This window comes from Lepeophtheirus salmonis, chromosome 6 (assembly GCF_016086655.4).
Source record: "Lepeophtheirus salmonis chromosome 6, UVic_Lsal_1.4, whole genome shotgun sequence".
Lineage (NCBI taxonomy): Eukaryota > Metazoa > Arthropoda > Copepoda > Siphonostomatoida > Caligidae > Lepeophtheirus > Lepeophtheirus salmonis.
In genome coordinates, this window is record NC_052136.2 from 43,577,305 (window position 1) to 43,601,359 (window position 24,055).

Sequence of the window (24,055 nt, forward strand, 5' to 3'; positions counted from 1 at the left end):
TTTATTAATATGAGAAAATTGAAAAACAATATTGTTTCAGTGTTTCTAAAGTATTTTATAGTATTAACAGTGTTATAGGTGGTTTTAAGAATAATTGTAATTACGTATTACAGTTTAAAAATTTAAGAACATGTATATTACCCACATCTCCCCTTTCCCCAATTTCGCTGTGCTAACCCGTAAGAAGACTTGAACTTAATACAATTCTTTTAGGAACATAGTTTAATTTAAAAATATTTTATGTTACTTCTCAAGGTAATTTTAAGGAAAACTCTATTCTTATAAAAAGTATCAAAAGTATTTTACATGATTACTTCCCTCGTATTAGTTCATGTTATTTCTATAATAATTTTAAATAGAGGCCTTTGGTTTTTGCCTAGGTCAAAATTATAACAATAACAAAATAATTAAGATAAATTATATTTTAAAATTTACAATTTAAGGTATATAACTACTTAATTAGTTCAAAGTCACAGGAACGTATAAAGATCTGAATAATATAAATACATAACTCTCGATAAATCTCAGAACTAGTTCTGATATTAATATGCGAAATAACCCAATTATAACAGAATATTGTATGTAAGTTTTTAAAAGTAGAATTTTTTATGAAACCCATCTTTTAATTTTTTTTGGATATCACTGTCAATCTGCCCAGTAATACATTTTGTTTTTATTCCAAGTTTCGATATGTAAAAATATTAAACAATAATAAAAAAGGCAATGCGGGTTCAGCTTTCTCTGTACTGATATCGATGCAGAAGAGATCGGACACGCAGGTCCATCTAGAATACCTTCAACATGAATAAGTCCATTAAAGATGGAAATGAAGCCATACAGGCCAGAATAACCAAAATTTATGTAGAAACAATATGGGTGAATTTTGGCTTATCTCCACGTGGGCCTACTCGAAACCGGACATCATCCTTATAAACTTTGCAGTATGAGGTGTCTTGGGGGACCTCACCTCTAATCCTAATTTGGATTGCTCTGAACTGCTTTCATGACAGGCTGGTACGCCATGGACACAATAATCATCGTCAAGAGCTGCTAATCTGTTTACCGGTGTGTCAAAGCTGGTACTGCTCGTAAGTGAAGACTTATTGATTAAAAAAATAAAGCAAAATATAGTATTTAAACAAATCAAAAATCAGTTTTGAGTTGTCCATTCTGGATTCTATACAAATCCCAGTATTCTGACCTAATTTAGTCATGCTATTGCCTTTTTCTTTTTTTTGAGTCTTCACTCTGTAAATGTGAAATTAAGTGTCTAATGTAAATATTTAGATTCCAAACAACATTTCACAAATTAAAAGCTTAGTTTTCCTACTGCCTTAAGTAAATATTTTATTTTTAATCTTTGTTAATATATACTTATCATTCTTAATATATATAACTGATTTCTGATAAAATACAACTAATTTTGACATATACACAAATTTGAAAAAAATAAAAAAATATATATATTGAAAAATGCTGGAAAATTACTTAGATGTAGATGCAAGCAGTTATTACTGGAAGGAAATAAATAAAGGGTTCACTCCTATCCATCAAGGGTAAATGCAGGGATTACTCTGTTGTCGTTCATCAATTATACTCTTAGTCTAACAAGGACATATAATGAAGAATTCATGTAGGCCAATATAATTGACCTTTTTAGAGGCACGTCTAGCTTTTTTATCCACTTGGAATCTTGACCAGTAAAGGGTAAGGGAAAACTTTCAAAAAAGATATGGTAGTTCATCTTCTGTAATTTTCTTATTGTCACCTGTTAATTATTTATACATATATTATAATAGAGGGGGAAATATTTCTTTATCAATGGATATATTTATACAAAATACATTAAATTAAAGTCCTTGATTTATATAAATTACTATAAAAATCCCATATAGTACCCTTTTTGAGTTCATAACATGTAGAGTTAGTTCCTTTAAATTATACAAGAGTCAACTTATGAATATTATAGAAAAGAGCATCTTTGTTTATTTCAAAAAGCTTCTTAGGAATTATACCGAGCGGTCCATTAGAATCTGAACACAAGGATTAATACAGATTTTTGTTATATTTTATATTTTTTTAAGTGATCCCATGTTGAAATACTGAAATTCTCTACTAATTGAGAATGGATCGCTCTATTCTTTCAATCTTTGTATCTCATTCAAAAAATTGCAAAGTGTAGAGCATCTCATCAATAGATGTTCGCTCCATCTTATGATCTTCCTTCGATTGCCTAAATCTTTCTTTTTTGAGGCATGACGTGATAAAATTGGGATTATCATCATAGAAAATATGATGATAATGTTGACTATTTGCTAGAACACCCCCATAAAAAATGTTATCACTACAAAATGGAATAACAATCTATGGAGATTCATATTTTTTTAAATAAATCTCTATGTAGTATGAATAAGTTATAAGGGTCAAAAAACGAGTGTCGGTTTTCATTATTTTTCAGCCTAGAAATGGACATAAATGGAATTTTCAGAAAAACACATGAATTAATTAACAAAACTTCAATTAAAAATTGCTATTTGATAGATAAAAATAATTCTTAAGAAGACATTATCAGAATAAATAAAGAATTGATTTTAGTCTGATTTATTTGTTCCGAAGCATACTGAAAAGTATTGGAGATAAAATGTAGATAGGGGAAAGAAAGAACTAAACTTAAGCTATTTTTTTTGTTACCCATTAGATAATGTTAGAATCAAAATAAACGTTGCGGAAAAATATCCCAATGTAAACTATATGTTTGAGTGATACGTTTTTTTTCTAAGTTATGAATAGAATAGTCCCACTTTATCTGAAATATAGTGCAGTTATTCAGAATATATAATCATTTTCTATTGAGAAAAAAGAATCCTTCCATCATCACCCTGAAATCTTTTACAATAATAAGAATAAATATATATAAAGCATTATATATATACATGAAATTTGTAAATCAAATATTTGTAGGCTTAGACATTGAGTGGAAAATGTTTGCTGTTCATGTATACCGTTCATTTTTGAAGACTTGAAATAATTGAACAATAAGCTCTTTTAAGATTTTTAAACAGCTTTGTCTATTCATTTCTTTCTTGCAAGTATTTTACTCCTGAACCAAAGTAATGACCAAGTGGCGATACAACGACCATGTGATGATTTTTTATCCAAATTTAGTTGGTTGCATGAGTACTTCTTTGTCCACTAGGGTCGCTGAAAGTATAATGAATTACTCTATAACTAACAATGCATCATCTATAAATTTTTTAGGTTCAGTTTCCACAAAAAGAGTCTTAGTTGACTAAACTTGTACAAAAATTAATCATATGGTGGTCGTTTCGTATTTTAAAATATGATCAGAATGAATTTAATAAAATAATAAATGAACATAAATTTTTCGTAAAAAACCAATGGCACGGATGAAGCGTAAACGCATCCAAGTTTGATTATTTCTCATATTAAAGTAAGTAGCACATGGTCTGAACAGTTGAGGGCTTCACACCTAGATAGCATTATTTTTTTTAATTTACCTCATTTTCAGTTACTACTCAAAATCCTCAAAAGACAGCAATCAAAATTTCATGATAGTCTGTTTCTAAGTTTATGAGTCAACTCTGACGCCACTTTTGGGATTTCGAAAATAATGATCAAAAAAAAATTTGTGTTTTAATTTTACAATGCTTCTTTATGGGAAAATGTACCATTCAAGCTAAGTAATGACTTGAAAAGCGTTATGGGGACTTCACTCCCTAAGGCAAATAATAATTATTTAAAAAAAAACAATTTTGAACAAGGAAAACACGTGTTTTCCTTGTTCAGCGCTGTACTTTTTAGCCCAAGAGTTAGATCATAGTTTGAGCACCTATTATTAAAAAAAAATCCCTTAAAATATTACATAATTAATACATTACAGTTTATTCTTATATGCATATTGTTTACATCGTATTTTGTTTGCTTTTCTTTTACAATTAAAGTTAAAATAATATTTGATATATAAATTTATATTCAGAACAAAATTTGAGTTGGATAATAGTTCTTATCCAACGAACTATTTGGTAGTTAGCATCCCTTGAACAAAGACTTTGTGAATCCTTTACGTTATGTTCATGTCTGGATTTAATTTTGTTATGGAAAACTATCCTTCATTAAGTTATTGTCTTGCAGGAATTGAGGATGCAGGGACATTCTTCTATATGATGACTTATATTTGTAAAGTTCTGAAAAATAACAAAAAAAAAAAAATAATAATAATAACCATTATGCAAGAGCACTAGTTAACAAAGTTTTGCCCTTGATTTGATATGCCATACCCCTAATTGCTCTTAACTCAAGAAATATGAATATAACCTTTTCACACAAACATTTCTAGTTGTGTGTTCTGAAGGGAGTAACTTATCATAAACTTCGATTGTTTAAATAAGTTTACACAAATATTTTTCAAAGAAACTAATCTTAATTACAGCTGGGTTTACACATATATCATAATTGTAGACGCAATTTATGTCTAAGCAAGTTGCATCTATCCGCAGAAATCAAGCTAATTTTTTTTCTAAATTTTTCTTTGTGGATTACACTTGTATTATTTGACGAATTACCATTAATTTATATCGAAATATAATACTTATTATAATTATAACGCCTTTGAGTGGGCATCCAATTGCACTTAAAGTAATCAAATTTGATTTTCACAATAAAATAATGATAAATTAATAAACTATATTTTAAATGGGTCATATCAGGACCAGTAAAGGTTTTAAGATATTGCAAAAATTCTTGGATAGCTTAATTAACCCATCCAACAAATTTGACAACAAAGTATTTAATTGACTCTTTTACTAATTTAAAAGCTGAACTTGATTATATTCTGGGAGAGTATGTTACTCCGTTTACGAAAGTAAAATTTTGGCTAGTTGAGTTTAAACGAGGCTGTACAGCTTGTAAAGCCTCGTACGAGATGAACATCGCAGTGTTTGACCAAATGAGGTGACGATTCAGAAATGGCAAAGAAAATCAACAAAACGGCACTGGTGTACCGTCAACTGAAGGTGTCGAGCTAGCTAATATTGTAAGCATTACCAAAAGTGTGGTACATTGCATATTATCTGAAAAATTGGACAAAGGGAAGTTTTACACTAGATGTGTGCTCCGTTTATAGAGTATAGTGTACAAAACTGACAGGAGCATATGTTCAAAAATATTTTTTTTACCTCCAAAATTTTTTGTTTCTTTTTTGGGTCGAGTACTTTTGGAACTGCTCACATAATTACCTTATAACATGGAAGTTCTATGACAAAAAGATGCAATTTATCATTTTTTGAAAATCCTATTATTATACAGTGCCTTAGTAAGACAACTTTTTTTTTGTAGAGGTAACATGTTCTGTCAAAAAAGGAATGATACGTATACACTGTACACGCATTACTTTAAATATTATTTTTAAGATGCTTTTCTTTATTATGAAGTCGTATGCCCTTGCTCTACTTCGAACTATGATTTCTGTCATTCTTATCAAAATTGGGGAATTTAGTAGACCTTAGAAGAAAACTTCATTTGTTTTTTCATTTTAAATTGTACTTACAACATATTTTCTTCTATTAAAAAAAATAATACTGAAATAATTCAATATTTTTTTAATCTGAAAATATGTATCTACAAAGTTTCTTTATTAATATTTGTTTTATTCAATACAAAAAAATTGTAAGTAATCATGGTGTAAAAACAATAACTTTAGTAGGCCACAAAAGTAGAAATTAGTTCAATTTTTTGTATTATAAGGTAATTTTAATATTTAAAGCAACATCAAAGCAATAAAGGATACAACATCATAATACAAGAGTCAAAAAAGGTAATACTTGGTTGACTGTGTCATTTCAAACAGAGCAAAACCTGTATTAAGCAGTCTGAATAAACTGAATAAAGTACCTCAGAAACAAGGACTCCTATTTTGTAATCTTAAAAAACTATAGAGTTTCACTGTTGGGTATTTATTATAGGTAACATCAACTTCCTTTAATCTAAAAGGATGTTCCATTCAGGAAATTAAGGCATTTATTATATGACCCTGAGATACAATTTGACTGAATTGAGTTGTTCCTTTACAAAAAATCTCACTATTTGCCATGAAGTTTTGTATTAAGTAATATTGATTCAACTTAAGAGGCATTTAGCGAGTAAAGAATAATTTATCAATGTATGAAAATACGTCACTGGGTACCGAGTAGTCCATTAAAATCTGAACGTTTTTAAAATTTTAAACGTCAACAAGATTCATTAATTAAGAATAGATTAAAAAAAATAATACTATAAAAAATACTTGTTTGAGCTCTCTCAATAAAAATGTAGCTGCCCATAGCAGCAATGATGGTTTCCAGGCGGCGGTGGAAGGTGTAGCACCGCTGCAGATGTAGTGTTCTGTCGTGACGTCCCAGTGCTGGCTGCCTGTGGCTTTGAGAACTCCCGTATTTAGATGACGGAATTTGCAGGACTTACCCTGGACATGCACCCTAAAAGCTGTAGTAGAGGGGGTTAACATCAGACTGTTGGGGCCAAAAGTGACAAAAAAAGGGTTCATAATATCTCAAAAGATTCATTTAAAAGAATCTTGGAACAAAGGAAATGGGTTTATTTCATTGCTGGTGACAAAAGTGGCCATTGTATCCTCACAAGACTCTTTCAACACACTTTTCTATAGCATTGTAGACAGTTTGGTGTGAAATCGCCAGATCTCTTGCACGATCCCTCACAGACGTGAGGGGATGGGCCTGGACTCGTTGGCCTTTTTGACAGAGCCCTTCTTCCATTCTAACTCTTACGACTTGCTGACAGTGTAGACGGAGGTCCTAGAGATGCCCAACTGTAAGGAGTATGCAAATGGAAATTTGTCGATCCCGAAGTGTCATTTTTCTCTACATGTACGTAAATTGGAGAACTCAGGTTTCTTTTGTTTTGTAAATAATTTTTTATTCTTTAATATTGCGGTGGAATATGAATTAATTTCAATCACTCAACCTTCAATAATAAGTTTTTAGATTTCAATGGACCACCCGATATAGTGCTCTTTGATTCAAATACCAATATAGTATGAAGAAAAAAGGGAGTATAACATACAGGGAGCACTGTATCAAATGAATGAAATCTCGAAAGTGTTTAGTTCAATTTTTATTAAAAATTTATTAATAAAGAAGTACTTTATATACAATTTAATAAAAGTCAATGTGACTTTAGATCATGTTTTTCAGCCAGCTAAAGTACTCTCTGGCTCCTCAAATCATACTTTTTCTGCTAAATCTGTTATTTGTCTATTCTTGAGGAGATAATGTCTTAATATTGAATGAATAGCTATTTATAAATGTGCTCATGAAAAATGAAATTATAACAAGGATTTGTTGGGGGTGCATCTTTAATATTATTGAAACTACATATGTATATTTGTCCCCGCCTCATAACTCTGGGCAATGCGAAGTACATTTGCCAGTAATTAATGAATTTGAAATACAGATTTGTGCCGTGACACACTTAAAGCATGTAATTATTAGACTAGTAAATAAAAGAGTTATATTCTTACGCAAATTATCTTCATCCATATCCAAATCATTATTAGTATCTTCATCGGTATCAAATCTCACAGAAGTGCTTCTGGTTTCTACGTTCTTTTTGTATTTCAAATAATCATCCACCAAGTTTTTAAATCTCTGGTAAAATATTTAAAATATAAATTTATTTAAAAAAAAAAGGTTTTTCATTATTTTTACCATATCTCCTTGAAGATACTTCTTTATTGGATTCATGGATAGAATATGCATAAACGTAAAAAGCCGATGTAAAAGCATTCCAATGATTTGCACAATCAAAACACTTGCAAAAAAAAGCGATAAAAACTAATCCAATTGGCTCTAATTTTAAGTATTCATAGGAGATATCGATAGCAACTGAGTTCTGAAAAATGTATATAGAGTTGGTTAAAAAGAAAGTCAAGGAACATTCTTTATGTAGGCCTGCGTCCAGTTCAAAAACATAGGGTGAGGGGCACATCAGTAAGAATAATAAGTGAGTTACGTTTAATTTTTTGAAAAAAATATCGATGTAAATACAAAAATTATAATTTTTTTGGCGTAATTTTATTGTCACAGTTTCAATTTGTTACATTATGTCAAAAATGTGTACAACAACCGACCCTTAATAAGTCATAATCAGGGTATTCAGGGAATACAATTTATATAAATATAGAAAGTTTGTCTGTCTGGAAGTTTGTATGGTTGGATTCTATAAAGTCATTTTTGAGGCTATCATAAGACTATTAATTGGACGATTAATCAGAATCGGAGAATTGAGTGAATCAACCAGGATCTAGAATCAGGAACGGGATTTGGAAAATAATGTTTAATTTGCGATTCCGATTATTATTTATTACTGGCATTTAACTATATATTACTTTTATAAGTTATTGAAAAAAAAATAAAAAAGGGATTTTTCCTTTCTACTAGACAATTTAATATTTGAATTTTTTTAAAAGCAATTCAATATTTGAAATTTTAAAAAAATATTAATTTTTGAAATAAAAAAAAAAAAAAAATTTTTGAAAAATTTTTTTTGTTAATATCTATGTATTTTTGAAATTTGCATCCAAAAAATTTAATATTTAAATTTTTCGTCAAACAGTATTACACTAAAATTGAATTTTGATTTTATTTTTAAATTGTATTTTTTGAAAACACCTGGGGATCTTTGAAATTTTTTTCCAATAATTTTTCCCTACAAATTTAAATTTTTGTGAATACCTATAAGCTGTGGAATGTTTTTTCTAAAAAATTTAACTTTATATGAATAGTTATAGATTTTTGAAATTTTTTTTCCAAAAAATAAATATTTCAAAATTTTTTAAAATAATTTGTACGAAAAAACAAATACTGCAAATTTAATTTATTGAGATTAGCCATAGATTTTTTTATTTTTTTTGAATAATTGTAGATTTTTTTTATTCGTTGCATCTCTACATACCGGGCCGTGCAAAATTGTTTACCGATGATGTATATATACTTTTTAAGAGGTTTTGTGGCAACCAATCTGATTGTTTCGTATTTTACTGTTAAAATATACAAAAATCCTGCCTGTGAGAGCGTAACAACTTTCACGCGTGAGACCATGTCCAATCAGGAAAAAAAGAAGATCGAAAGTGCAGCCCTCCTCCGAGCGGGAGTGCCTCATAACAACATTAAGAAACAGGTTGGGGCCACGTTGAAGACAATTTACAACGTTTCCAAGTGCTTCGAGGCTGGGGGTGATCTCAAGCATTCCCCTGGGGCTGGCAGGAAGCCCACTGTCTCAACAAGGTAAAGTAAAGGCAGTGTTCAAGAGGACTCCCAACAAGTCCACTGCCGACATGTCCAGAAAGATGGGAACGTCGACATCAACTGTTTCAAGGGCATTGAAAAGGACTGGAGGAAAGTCCCTGAGGCGTACTGAACGCCCTCTGCTAACTGAACGTCAGCGAGAAGTCAGACTTGAGCGTGCCAAGAAAATCTTGAATGATATCAAGAGCTCATCTGGACGTATCATCATTTTTTCAGATGAGAAAACTTTTACGGTCGATCCTGTTTTCAACTGGCAAAATGAACGTATTGCGAGCTTTGGAGACGGGAAGACCATGAAGCCGGTATGGTGCCCCACTGGATCAGATTAACAGCGGAAGATTATGTGAAGATTTTGGCGTCCAAGGTCCTTCCGTGGATCAAATCAATAGTCAGCAACTCTCCTTGGGGTTTTCAACAAGATGGAGCACCCGCCCACGCTTCCAAGAAAGCTCAGGAGTGGCTCAAGGACAACATGAACTTTTGGCCCAGGACTACTGGCCCCCTCAGATCCCAGATCTGAACCCACTTGACTTATCTATCTAGGCGCCCGTGGAGACCAAGGCCTGCAAAAAACGACACAAGAACATAAATGCCTTAAAGGCTGCTGTCAATAAGGCCTGGGCCTCCATGGACGCCGATTACATCCAGCAAGTCTGTGGCAGATTCAGACGTCGCCTGACCAGTGTCATTGAGTCAAATGGTGGCTACATTGATTAAATTTGATCAGAAACTATTTTATTATTCTAAAAATGTATGAATAAATTGTTTCTCAGGTCATTCAAATGTCATTATTGTCCGCGATATGTTCTGAACAAAAATCGGTAAATAATTCTGCACGGCCCGGTAGGACTGCATAGATGCGTTCTAAGAAATAGCAATGTAATCAGTCGTGCGCGTCGTATTAAAAAAGAAAAGTGAGTATATATTTATAGTTTTTTATTTTTTAGTTGTCTAAAAAATATATAGCAGAGGATTAGTCCGTTCAAGAAATCCTGAGCGGCCTCCCTGGAGAGTAAGTTTTTGAAAGTAATGAGCGCGCTCCAGCTCAATTAAAAATGAGTGGCAACTATTTTATCGCTTGTATAGTTATATTTGAATTTGACCACTCTTTATGATTGCAATATATTGCAAGTTCAAGTATGACATTCGATTTGTGGTAACTATACATTATTTGTAATAGCTTATCTTAATTCAAATGATTGGTTTCATTTAAAACAGATGTGTCCAAAAATTTCAACTTTGAGCTTCAGTAATAAATGCTTTGCTAAATAGGAATGTAATCTCTCAGGCGATTACATCAACCAACTTATATTTGTTATAGTGCCGTGGAATTTTACCCTATACCATTAATATATTTTCCCTTAAAGTAATTTTATGGCAAATATATTTTCCCAAATATATAAGAGGTTTATTTATTTTTTGTTAAAATTTATGTTCCCATTGAATTTTTTAATAAAAAATATGTTACGCGTATTACAATAAAACGTATTAATTGGATCTTTTTTTGTCGAAATAATAATGGAAATAAACTTTTGCTACATATTATGCTGGTTTGTCAATCCAGGAGTCTTTTCTAGTATTATGAATAATCCATCATATGTCACCAAAATGATTTTATTTTCTTAAGCTGTTATTTTATTATTTTACTATAATGGAGAGAAGTATCAAGTAATTACGTATGACTTTGGTAATGAAAAACGTAGATATACACAAAAGATTTCCTTTGGAGATATATTCTATAATAATCTCCCCAAACCTACAAGGTGCGGATTTTAAAACCGGAAAATTTAAAGATAATGAATACCACAAATTATTGCCCAAAATTTAGTCAGCAATTCACAAATTTTTCGGTCTTACATAACGGGGTCCTTCACTCAAATTAACCACCTCAAGCTTCAACCACAGCCTCCAACCTGGCTTTGAACTCGGCAGAGGCCTTAATGAAGAACTACTTGTCCATGTTGGCAAGTTTATTGGACTCTCTCTCCATGATGTCCCGCAAATAATAGTCTAAGGGGCTCAGATCAAGTGAGCTAGGAGGGAACATTACCTATGACCAAAATATAAAGGACTTAGAAATATTGGTCCTTGGGGAATACATCCGTTGCAAATGACACAATATGGATAAGCCAAACCAATTTAAAGTTTTAGGATAACAATCCTAGGATTAATCCTAATTTTAGTTTTTATCATAATTATGTACTGAGTTAGGCCTGCTCACAACACAAGACACACAATCATGGCCGCTCGCCGTTCGTATTCGGAACAATCTCAAAGATTACGCATATTTTCCTGACGAATCTTGTCAGTTTAATCTGATATACACACATTCATAAGCATACGCAGATCTAAGGTAGCCAAGATATTGAGGTCTAAATTTTTTTAAGATTTAAAATCCCCACCTGTATATGTTCAAATCAGAGTTTGTCTGTTCGTCAGCAACATGTAACTCGAGACAATGTCGTTTAGTACCACAAGTTTTTTAATAATTCTTCTCTCTAGCAATTTAGTACAATTTTTTTTGAGGGAGAACCAATTAATTTTTGAATAGAGACCTAGGTGTATAAAGCTAAAATGTATTTTACCTGATATCGAATAAAGGTGATATTTGCCAGCGCATCTAGAGGCCAATTAATGAAAATTTGATTCTTTTGCTCTTGAAGAAGAAAAACTGTGACGACGAAAAGAGAATTGAGGATTATAAATGTTAGAACAACTTGATTCCGTAGTGTTTCCAGTCCTTTTTTTTGTTCTGCGGCATTATTGAGCTTCTGTTTTGATTTGTTTGTTTCAAGTCTGTCCTCCAGGATCTTGTCTTTTGATACTTCTGGGGACAAGTATGTTTCTATTGTGTCATTCCAGAAGCCTATTTCCGTATCGGAAATATTATCAATATTACATTTTTTAATTATAGTGTTGTCCATCCAATGAGGATTCTCCAGATAATTTCGAGGTCTAACCGAATACTCGTCCTCTTCCGTATCATCGTTATCCTCACTAGGGTACAAAGTCATTCCTATTGAAGAAAATCTCCTGGAATTTAAATATCTATATTAATAAACCAATGTTATTTTGTTTTTTAATCATCAAATAATATGTGTTTAAATAATTTCTCTTTCATGAATAGACGATTAAACAAAATTGAGCCAAAAATATCAATTCCAAAAATTTAGTTAATCAAGACAAAAAGTGAAATAATCATGAAATGTTTTTACAGAGCGTATCATTCTTAATTGCTTGATTTATACACAGCAGGGTGTTTATTTTCCTTTATTTTATTAATATGTCTAGGTTGCCGGAGCAAAATCAGTTCCTTATGATTAAAAAAAAAAATAATACAATTGACAAAAATTGTGGAATATTTAGAGGTAGCTCAACGGCCTCAAAGTTTAGAAAATTGCCATTTTTCCCCAAAAATTACTTCTTTCTTGATTATTGTAAAAACAGTTCACGAAACAGTTTTTTTAGGTCTAATAATTTTTTTAAGATTACTGAATTTACACTAAGAAATAGGTATGTCGTTCTGAGTATAAAATATACATAACGTGAATTACAATGCAAAATAGTTGAAAAGAAAACTAATACATCTAATATACGAGGTGTTCTCAAAAAGTAAGATGACTTTTCAAATTTTGCAGGTAAGATACATTTGTTTTGCTCTTTTTTTATGTAAGTACAACCGCCAAAAAAATACATATATTAATTCAGCTAAATAATATGTTTATTTTGTTTGTGAGAAAGATAACGATTAGAAGTATTTTGCGTGTTCGGCGATTTTTTGCTATGGAAAAGCATGGATCAAAGAATTTGCATCAACTTTTGTCTAAAAAAAGAAATCAAGTATACTCCAAAACACTAAAAATATTGACAGTAGCATACAGTGAAACTGTTCTGAGTAAAAAAAAAAAAATGTTTACAAGTGCCACAACTCTTTCAAGACTCTCGAAAAGAGGCCAATGACGAGCGTTGCTCTGGACACCCAAGCACATCAACAATAGATGAAACCGTCGAATCACTATCAGAGAAGTTGCTGAAGATATCGGTTGGCTGGTGCCATAATTTTATTTTCGTACGTTTTCGGCATGAAACGAGTGTCCAGCCAAGAAAATACGTCAATATACATAAAAATCATCATTATGCTTAAAATTACTTGTCAATAATTTTAAATTGAAATTTAAAAAGTGCTCATGAGTCTATTTATTCCTAATTGGATAAAGTATATTACTTGTCTTACAGAATAGTCTTTCCATTTTCAATGGATAAAGGCGGGCATGATAAATATATACATACAAGTAATTTACTGGAATCTCTTCTTTTTTATGAAATATGCGTTATACAAGTCAAAATTAGCAACTCAAGGTTTATTGAAAAATAATACTAATATGTATTAATTGAGCTGAAATTGAATTTTATGTAGAATTTTTGATTTAAAAACTCTTCCAAAAATATTAGAAGATATGATTTTAGTCTGTGTAGGCATAAAATAGCTCCTGAATGTTTTTACTACAAGAATAAAAAATATACCTTGTTAAAAATCAAAAACTTATGTTGTTAAGATGATTTTTAAATAAAAGTTTATTTCTTCTGGATGCTTTATATTAATTTTAGATATTTTTAGGATTTTAATTAATATATACGAGCGCTAATTGGATGGAATATCTAAAAAAAATGATACAATATGGAAATGACGTCGTATTATCATCGTATAACTATTTGTTATGGTATTAAATACGGTGCTTTTGGCATTTTTAAATCAATTCACTTATTGCGTTATAAAAATTATGCTCACTAACGGAAGATTATATAATGTATACTAATAAGATCATAAACAAAAATCAAAATATAACCCCCTATATTAATTATTTCAATATATTTCTCCTCTACCCAAAGGTTAATAGAAATACAAGGTTATGCCAGCATGTAATTAGGGTTGCCAGAATTTTCAATGTGATCTTCCAAAACTGACTGTGGGCAAGACAGACATATTTTGATATCATAGTATAACAGCTGTACTATAACAGTAACAATCAAGGACTTGTTAACAGTTTTACTCTTTGACATCACTATTAAAATATGTTTGAAAATCTAAACATGGACACTTTTGATAAATGATAATTGTAAATTATCAAAAGATAAGTGGTCACACCCATTGGCTCCAAGTTTTGGAGCTCCTTTTAATTAAAATAAAACTACCATGACTATCAAAGGAAACTTCAATTATTGCAATATGTTTCTTCTGACATGTTTTCAAAAGTTAAAAATTATTCATCTCATTTTTGTGTTATAACTTATATAATTTACTACTTACATACAAGTTACACATTGTACACGACATATATAACTGTACTACCCACCTTGATTGCTGATTTGTTGGCTGTGGAATGGTTAGGCTTGATGAAGTAGCAACTGAATCTTTGGAGTTTGAAGGAGCAACAGTCTTTTTTTCTTCACCTTTCAAAAATTTCATTAAGGTACGTAAAACAGCATCCCTCCAGGTTGATTTTGAATCTATACATTGATATTAAAACCATCATTAGTATTTATTTTTTTATAATTGTATCATTGTTCAGCCTAAAGCTGATAAGAAAACGAAAATGTCTTTATAGATAACTCAGGGAGCACGTATTTTCTTACGTCCTTGAAAGTAAAGTTGTATAACTAATACCTTTACACGTGTAATATATATATTTTTTTGAGTATCACAATGAAAGAGCCTGCTTATGTTCAGTTCTATGGAAAACATTTCTTCATCAACATAGTTCATCAATTAGGAAGTTATTTGAACTAAATAGTTATAAAAATTTCACTTACAAATTAAACAGGGTTAATAATTAAAGAAAGCACTTCTAAGTGTGACTGCTCATAAATGACATAAAGTAACGCTGAGGATTTGTTATGATTGGAAAGTGCATATTGGAGTCAGAGTAGAACTAAGGATCGACATTGTAGCAATTTATGTCTATGATCTTGCAAGATACGGAGTAGAATTTGTGTTTATTTTCTTAATCTCATGGGTACACCCAGCTAATTTGATAAAATATTTTGATAGCTGAGTTGTTTTCCTCCAAAAGATTATTTAAATTGTCAGCATTAACATGTCCATTTTAGGGTTCTTTGATTTTTATATATCGGCAGGTAACATTTTATGTAACTCAACTTCTTTTTTTATTGGTAAAATGGAGTTACACTGATTCAGTATAAGTGAACATTATCAGGTGGTCCAGATAATTTGGGAACCATTTCCAATGCTTATCTATCCGTTGGTTGTGTCAAAATAATTTCTTTATTTTTGAACAGCCACGTTTGTTGTTAGTAAACAATATTTTTTAAAAAGGGAACAGTTATATATGGAGCAGACCAGAAGAACTGATATATCCGAATTGCCTCGTGCAGGATTCACTCTGCATGAGATTACCAAGCGTCTCAATTACTCCAGAAAAACATTGTATAGGAATTGTGATGAATTTGACGCCGAGGGGAAGACTCACAGGAAACATCATAAAATCATTAACTCGATGAAGTGAAGTGGAGGATTCTTGAGATTTTTTTTTAGACGAGCCGGGATTTTTGGGCTGTAAACAGTCTGGACGAAAGTTATAAGGAGAAGGGGATTTTATTATTAATAATTGAATTTAATTAAATGTACCTTTCAAATAAAAAAAACAAATTATGGTTCTACCCTATCTAATTCGTTCGTTATAGGGCTTTCAAGATTTGCCTAATTTATTTTGGACCAGGCCTGTAATACTTAATTTACTCCCTCTGACCTAGGAATTGCATTTGAAGTTCATATACAAAAAGGAGAAGCAACCGAATATAGAACCTACGCAGATTGAGTTCTAGAGAATATTTTTTCCCCGTGTGCGTTGTCCAATGAGCTAGGTTGCTCCATACTCTAGTTGGGAATTGTGAAGAATTGTACTCACGTTATGTAAAAAAAAAAGAAAAAAAAGAAGAAAAATATCAGATACATAAATATATTATGGCATTGTTTTGACATTTTTTCTCGTTGTTTTTACATAGCGCCAGTGGTAAGGAATGAATTGTCTTGAATGAGGAAGTTACACAGATAGCCAACCGGCATTAATATTTTACACGGACCCGTATGAAATTTTCATTTACTGCAATATTATGTTGGATCACCTACCCTTTGTTGAGGATGCTTCTCCGGTCTCTCTTGTCCCCCAAGAAATGACATTTAAGTTAAATATCGAGTATATAACAAGAAGGAGATACATTGAAGGTATAGTAACATAGTAAATGAGTCCACAAGGAAGGCAAAGAATCTCTTTAGGATGCATCAATGCTGCTAGTATAAATGAAGTTGCAACTAAGAGAAGTGAAAGGGTTGTCGGAGCAAGCCATCCATCTTCTGTAATCTTAAAAAGTAAGGAAGTACATTAATCATTAAACTAAGTCTCTTAGATAGAAGGTTAACACAGTTCAATATGCGTATTAGTCGATAAAATATAGGGGTCCAGGAAAATTGGGCGAATATACAGGACCGTTTGGCTGAAAAATGATTTATATTTTATTAAAATATACAATTGTATATTGTCCTTCGACAAAAATATTTACGGCCAAAAGTCCACTTACGAAAATATATATATTATTGTTCGGTAGAGTCAACCTACCTCACTTTTGAGAACTTTGAGCCAGTAATTTTTCCAGATTGCTTAAGCCTTTATTTAAGGTTATTTGTTTAATACTTTTTTAGTATTTTGTTATGCATCAAGGTTATATGAGATGATCTATCAGGTTCTTTCTTTTCAGAGCTTTCAATAATATTCTCCTGAAAGGCCATATAGACACGCTCCGATCTCCATATAACCCAGTTATGATGGTCTTCAGAAGACATTCTTAGTACCAGGCCCCAGGTAGCAAAACAAATAAATTTTAAAGTTTGAGAGAAATGTGTTGATAGTATATAAAGACAGTTAAATCAGAGAGTTTCATCATTGTTATAAAATAAAATTATGGTTAACTCTGCTTAGAAGTATCATTAAATTTTAAAATGAAATTATGGTTAATTCTGCTTAGAATTATCATTAAATTTTAAAATTTATACTAATTGACGGGAAAATTAATTGAGATATCAGATATGAACATATTGAACTTGGTTACCTTCATACATTATTATAATTAATTACTTGTAATAACATTCCTACTAGGACAGCCATCATGATCAATGAGTAAAGGACGCTTAGCACTTGTGCAAACAATAGTTGTATTTTGTCGTTCGAAGAATATTTGTAGCATATTATCATGAATAGGATAATAGGAATAATATTAAATATTAGGGAACTAGTATTTGAAATCTTAAAAGCAACAGAAAATGATCCAATTAGCAGGAGAAAAATGCTTCCAGGCCCTAGAATAGTACCAATGAGAAGCATTATTTGATATCCAATATAAAAGTAAGAAATATCCTTATTGACGCGTATAACATTTTTGTAGTCGAAAAGAAGATCCACGACATTTGCCATTGTTGAAGGCATCCATCTTCGCCGCTGCTTAAAGAAATCATCAAATGCTTCTGGGACAACTTTAAGGAAATATTTAAAGCAAGGGGTTTATTAAAAATTAAATTATTATCATATTTACATGTGTATGCGTCACAGACCGCTGCATAAGATACGCGATAACCATTTTGAAGTAACAGAGTGCATAACCATCGATCTTCACCCTGGTCATATTGAACAAAATCTTTTGGTTGCATACTCTCAGTTGCATACGTCTTCATAATCTTTCCATTTATGCTTGAAGATCTAAACAAGCTGAAACAACCCGGGGAGCATAGAACACAACCCATAATATGTTCTGTTGATTTTTGTAACCAATGTCCAATTGCGTATTCAAAGGACTGATACCATTTCATAACTCCTGAGCCTAAAGGATGAATTCTTCCACACACTGCGCCGGTTTTTACATTTTTTTTCATCAAATCTAAAAGCATAGTCACTGCTTCGGGATGGAAATCCATGTCTCCGTCAAGCGCTAATAAGTAAGTGTCCTCTAATGCATGATTATATCCTTCCGATTTGAGCTTTTTGTGTTGATACTTTATGAGGTAGTTCATGTACATGATTTGAGACCAGCGTTTCTTTTTCTTTATTTTAAATCTATCCTTTAAATGACAAATGATTTGTGTGCCTAAAGGAAGTGTCCAAGTTAATCGTCCTCCAAAAGGAGTTGGCGCAACTGTCGGAAGTTTGTTCTAAAAGGTAGGAAATGATACAAATGATTCATATATAATATACCCGGATGTACACTACAGCTAAAACAAACTTTAAAATCCCCCAGATCCCATATGAGTGCATAACTAATTTTTTATTATTCAAGGATTCCAAATTGGTTCGATTGGTCGAGATCGGGTAATTAGAATCATATAATACTAGATATTTCAGGGGGCACAGGGGTTGATATGGAGACCCATCCCTAAAAAATAATTTTTTTCTTTTGAACGATAAAAAAATATCGCAAAGGGAGAAAAAATTTAATGAGAAAATAGGGGGGATTTTTTTAAGCGTCTTTTTTCTAAGAAAAGTCATTTCACCAAATTATGCAGTGGAGCAAAAATTTAAACTTTTTTCAAGAAATAAAAAAATAAATAAAAAGCCCCCCCTAAAAAAATTATATATGTATAATCCTGCGGACGCCCCTGAACCGGTAATGGAAGGCTCAAGCGCGCCCACTACACATGTTGTAGAATAACTGAGATATTACAACAATAACGTAATATAAGTTCATATGACCGATGGTAAAAAACACTAATTCATTATAATTAAATAGTTGAATGATAGAAGAGGGTTGAGATAAGCTTGATATTTAAATTAAATAATTTTATAAAAACTTTTATTTACGAATTTTACTAGTCAGTTATTAAATGTAGATATATGTTTGGGTATTTAAATCTAATAAATATTTTTTCCCTATTAAAATATGATAAATGGTCAACCAATTGCCTTTTGATCTTTTGTTATGCCATCGTGGATATTTATCAGTTATTCTATGCCATTTATAGAGGGTGCGTTTGAGCTTTCACTACAAGTTTTCTAGTGTTATATGGTAGAAGTAATTGTGGAACAAGTATGGATGATAAAAACTTTACTTTATGATGAAAAATGGTTATGATTATTTTTACTTCATAAATTCATAAAAATGTAAATGTTGACACGTAATAGAATAAAATGTCGGTAATAAGAATAGTTTCAAATGGTAACGCACGTTCTAATAAAGTTTTGAAATTTTTGCATAATACGTATTTTCATTGAAAAAGTGCAACAAACAGGAAAACGGAAAGCATGGTCAGATAATGCAACCCTTTTTTATTCAAGAATATGTATTTTAAAAAATATTGATTAATGCTAAAACTATAAATTGGCTGTATGATCAATATTCCTAACTCTGGGACTGTTTATGCAAGATTAATAAAAATACATACATTACCACACTCCTTCTCAAGTATATCAATTAAATTATGCACAAAGCTATTTATAGATCCCATTTCATCAATGATGTTCCTTTCCTGCTCTTTCGATCCATCGTTACCCCCATACTGAAATGCATCATCAAAAATAATGTGAGTTTCCCATTTAAAGTAGTCATTAGTGCCGTTCTTTTTGTGCTTCATAATGTAGGTTTGCGTATCATTATACGAGTCCATTCTGAAACATTTAAAATTATATAAATTATGTATCTACTTCTAAAAGATACTAGAAATTACAAGTAGGTACGAATTTCATTGAAATTGAAATTTCTTTTAAAACTCTATAGTAATTAAAAAAAATTATATTTAAAAAAAAAAAAAAAAGTTATTTTTTTTAGATAAAAATTTAAAAAACCACAGCTACTCAAAATAAATTTCAAAAATTAAATTTCAAATATTACAATTTCCGAAAAAATCTATAGTTTTTCACAAAAAAATAAATTTTTCTGAAAGGAAAATCAAATAGTTTAAACAACCTATTTTATTTAAGAAAATATATATAAATAAATTCTACCACTATTTCTGTGTACAAGTTTTTCATTTTAATCTACTCCTAGCCGTTGTCAGTACCCGGAAGCCGGCAGAGAACGTTGAATCCCTCTCTCGGTACTGCTTACAATATCAAGAAGTATTTTTATTCTTATAAATATCGGAAACATATTGGACAATTGGCCAAAACATTTTTGCCGAATGACATTTCGCTGAAGGACAATTAGCCGAAGACCAATATGCTGAATGAACATTTTGCCAAAGGATCATTTGGGACATTTGGGGGAATATGATATTTAATGCATTCATATAAACGATGATATTTTCAATTCAATTTTAAATGGTTTTGTCATAATTAGTTATTTTTCATATCTTTATTTATGTTATATAGTTTAATCAATTAGTGTTCTTTTGCAAGAAATATTTTTTTAAAAAGATATTCGTTAATGTACTGCAGCTGTAAAGATTCTTACTAAATTCAAACCACATATGTACTTCTGTGTTGTGTTTATATAAGGATAATTTATAAATATAACTAGAAAAAAAGAACACTAATTAATTTAGCCATATCATTTTGTATTGAATTAAATATACAATCGTATATATAAATTTATTAAATATTATTTTTTGGGCAAATATCCCAAATGAAATATATGGTGAAATATCAGTTCGGCAAATTCCCCTTTCTCAAAATATAAATTCGCTAAATTGTCCTTATGCGAAATGTCTAACAGGGAAATGTAATTCCGCAAAATTTTTATAGCCCAATATTCTGCTCGCCATTTTTTATTTATTCCTAAGAATACAATTTTTACGTCAATATTATAAAGACGGAGGTATCAGTTTTGATACCGTTTGGACTTTGGCGTCAAATATTATGAATTGTTAAATCTTAGCTTTCCAGATTTTTATTTTCGATGTGAGCACTACGTCCTGCCGAAGTTTTGGAGTGTTAAAAACAAAGATTTTTTAATTATAAGAAAAAAAAAGAAAATGTTCTCTCCGTGGATGCAAGAGTCATATTTGTATCCATCGATTTTTAATAGTTCAAACTTGTACTCAGACCTCCTAGTTGATATTTAACAACAAATTAGTACAGGCATATTCTTCAAAATAGACTGAAATATAATTAGTTGTGATATCCAGAATAGTTTTGATACTTTATTGGTATCCTTTTTGTTATCAGCAGGGAAATGTTAAACCACTGTAGCTTTATTTGTTAAAAATATATGGAACGATGTAGCTCAATGGGCAATGCAATCGGGAGAAATTATTTTCTTGAACTCAATGTGTAGTAATTAAAATTTATTTGAACAATGGGCATGTTAAAAGACCCAAAAATCAACATGGTAACCTTGACAATTTGAAAAATATATTGTATAAAAGATAAAATAATGCTCAAGACGTTTCTTTTGATCAATTACAATCAGCTGTGACAAGAGAGGAAGGAAATGAACTAGGGCATTTGTAAGAATTACTCTAATGACTATCCCCAACTCTACTCTGAGTTAAACAAGTACTTATAATTATATAGTTCTGCAACAAATTAAGGGTTACGCTCAGTCTTATATGAGCATAACAAAGGTTCAATGAGTTTTTGAATATAATTGAATCTACTTAGAAAAGGATGTTTATACTCAGGAGTTACAAAATAATGACAATTTTGTAGGTAAGACTGGTAATTCTTCACATTACCAATTCTTAAAAAAAAACCAGTCCTGCTGAAAAATTCAAAGGATTGACGTCATTTTCAATGTGTGTAGGTTCGCGCCTGTCATTCCTAGGCAAGGAAATATACTTCATGTATATGGACTTCAAAGAAGATTTCTGGGTCAGATGGAGTTAATATAATACTATAATGTTTATTTATGCTTCATAAGTACAACTCCATCTGAACAATTTCAATGAACATTTAAAGATAAATAAATAAAATGTTCATTACATCTTCTTTTTTTTTTTAATTTGGAAACCACTTTGTATACAAATTGACTAGTGTGTATTGCTAAAAAACAGTTGGACTCTTTTTTTATACCATCAGTCTGCAAAAATAAATGCTAGATCACCGTCAATCTTAAAAAAGATTATTTAAATTGTTGTAATTACGGTCTTGATTTCAGTTTCCTTTTTTAGGATACAGACAGTCCATATTTTCTATAACTCCCCAAGAAAAACTCAGTGGCACTCTCCGTTATTTTTGAGCATATATAATCGTAGTTACAATACCGTTTAATGTTCTTAAATTAAATAATAATGGTAGCAGATTATAAAAATTGAATAAAAACACGTTTTAGATTACCAACTACAAAGAAAGGTGTATGCTTAATAGGTACTTACCTCACTAATGACTGTACTAAACTCTGCATCTCTGTCTTCGTTTCATGCCATAGAGTGACACATCCATATACAATTGTGGGACTTTTTTCATCTGTTTTGATAAAAGCATCCACTCTTTTATTCATGAGAAGGGATTGATCTAACATCATTCCTGAATAAAATGGTTTGCAAAATATTTGTTCGATGGATGCTAGCCGAATGGTTGCGGATTTCCAAATGTGTTTTGTTATCCATAATTGGGATGCAAACCATAAGAACCAAAACCAAATTTGATTTTCCATTATGTAAGTGATTGTATTGTTCATAGAAGGACATTGAAAGAACACATATCTAAAATAATTTATTGGACAGTGAGTAAAATCAATTTATAACTTATTTTTATATACGTGTTAGTGCCATTACAATATCATAGGGCGTAACCTTGCTCACACAAAAATGCCTTAAATGTTTTGTTGTCTTGATAAATAAACGAAGTAATAAGTTATGAATACTTTTACTCAGTTTCCATAAGAACAAGAATACAATTTCTTGTTGATCTCTCGTCGCTTATAAAATATATATATTGGACATCTTTTAATTTTTATAATGAAATTTTGGTTTTCATATAGAAGTACTTAAAGCTACGCTTTCAGTACAATATTTAAAAAACAACAACAAAATAATCAATATTATTATAGAGTATTAAATATAATACTATGTAGTATTTTAATATTATGAAATATATATATATAATTCATTTTAAAAATTTTCGAGAAATAATATCACAATTACATTCTGGGAGTAATTAAGAAGTTAATAACATTTGGTGGGATTGACTTATTTGGCCAACAACCAGATGATTTCGGGTTTTTTTGTTGTTTCTTTTTTTTTCTATTAGATGAAAAGTTACTTGATAGAAAAGCAACCTCGCCGTGAATAACGCTTTAGTTAAGGTTTGTGTGTCAAAACAGGTATCGATACTTTTTCAGCTAAACATATTTTTCTATTTTATTTGAAAGGTGAAAATATTGTTGGATATATTTTTCATCAATGGTAATAACTGTTGCAATACCGTTTTAAATGCGTCAGCACTAACCGTATATTTGAATATTGTGGCAAGGAAAACTAACTATTAGATGGAACATGCATAATTTCCCCTCTTTCTTTTGTTTGACCAACTCAAGGCTCTTTTTGAGGCGTAGGATAATTTTCCCTAAGGATATTTTGCCTTGGAACCCCTTTCCTTAATATATTAATAAATAAGATTTATACGTCGTTATTGTTATTTTTGGTTAAATTTAATGAACCCTTAGAACTTTTTCATTAATAAAATGTCTTGTGTATTACCATAAAACGCATTAAATGGTTGTTTTCTTTTGAAAAAAATTATGAAATCCTGCCCTAAAATCCATACACTAACAAAATC

At 30.7% G+C, this 24,055-nt stretch overlaps 1 protein-coding gene across 2 annotated transcripts in view; it reads right to left on the reverse strand.

Moving 5' to 3' along the window:
* Positions 1-3,879: 3,879 nt before the first annotated feature.
* The window catches only part of LOC121119602 (chitin synthase chs-2), a 32,371-nt gene continuing 12,195 nt past the window's right edge, over positions 3,880-24,055 (reverse strand). Inside the window, exons 5-14 of one of the 2 annotated variants that reach the window (XM_040714310.2) lie at positions 22,651-22,980; positions 19,783-20,005; positions 17,943-18,555; positions 17,489-17,883; positions 16,486-16,717; positions 14,693-14,846; positions 11,924-12,371; positions 7,740-7,923; positions 7,553-7,679; positions 3,880-4,205 (exon numbers count right to left, since the gene is read on the reverse strand). In XM_040714310.2, coding sequence (XP_040570244.1) covers positions 7,672-7,679; positions 7,740-7,923; positions 11,924-12,371; positions 14,693-14,846; positions 16,486-16,717; positions 17,489-17,883; positions 17,943-18,555; positions 19,783-20,005; positions 22,651-22,980 — 2,587 coding nt within the window. In that variant the 3' untranslated portion in view covers positions 3,880-4,205; positions 7,553-7,671. Of the gene's footprint in view, positions 4,206-7,552; positions 7,680-7,739; positions 7,924-11,923; positions 12,387-14,692; positions 14,847-16,485; positions 16,718-17,488; positions 17,884-17,942; positions 18,556-19,782; positions 20,006-22,650; positions 22,981-24,055 lie in introns of both variants that reach the window. The other variant, XM_040714308.2, reaches the window with a different exon arrangement.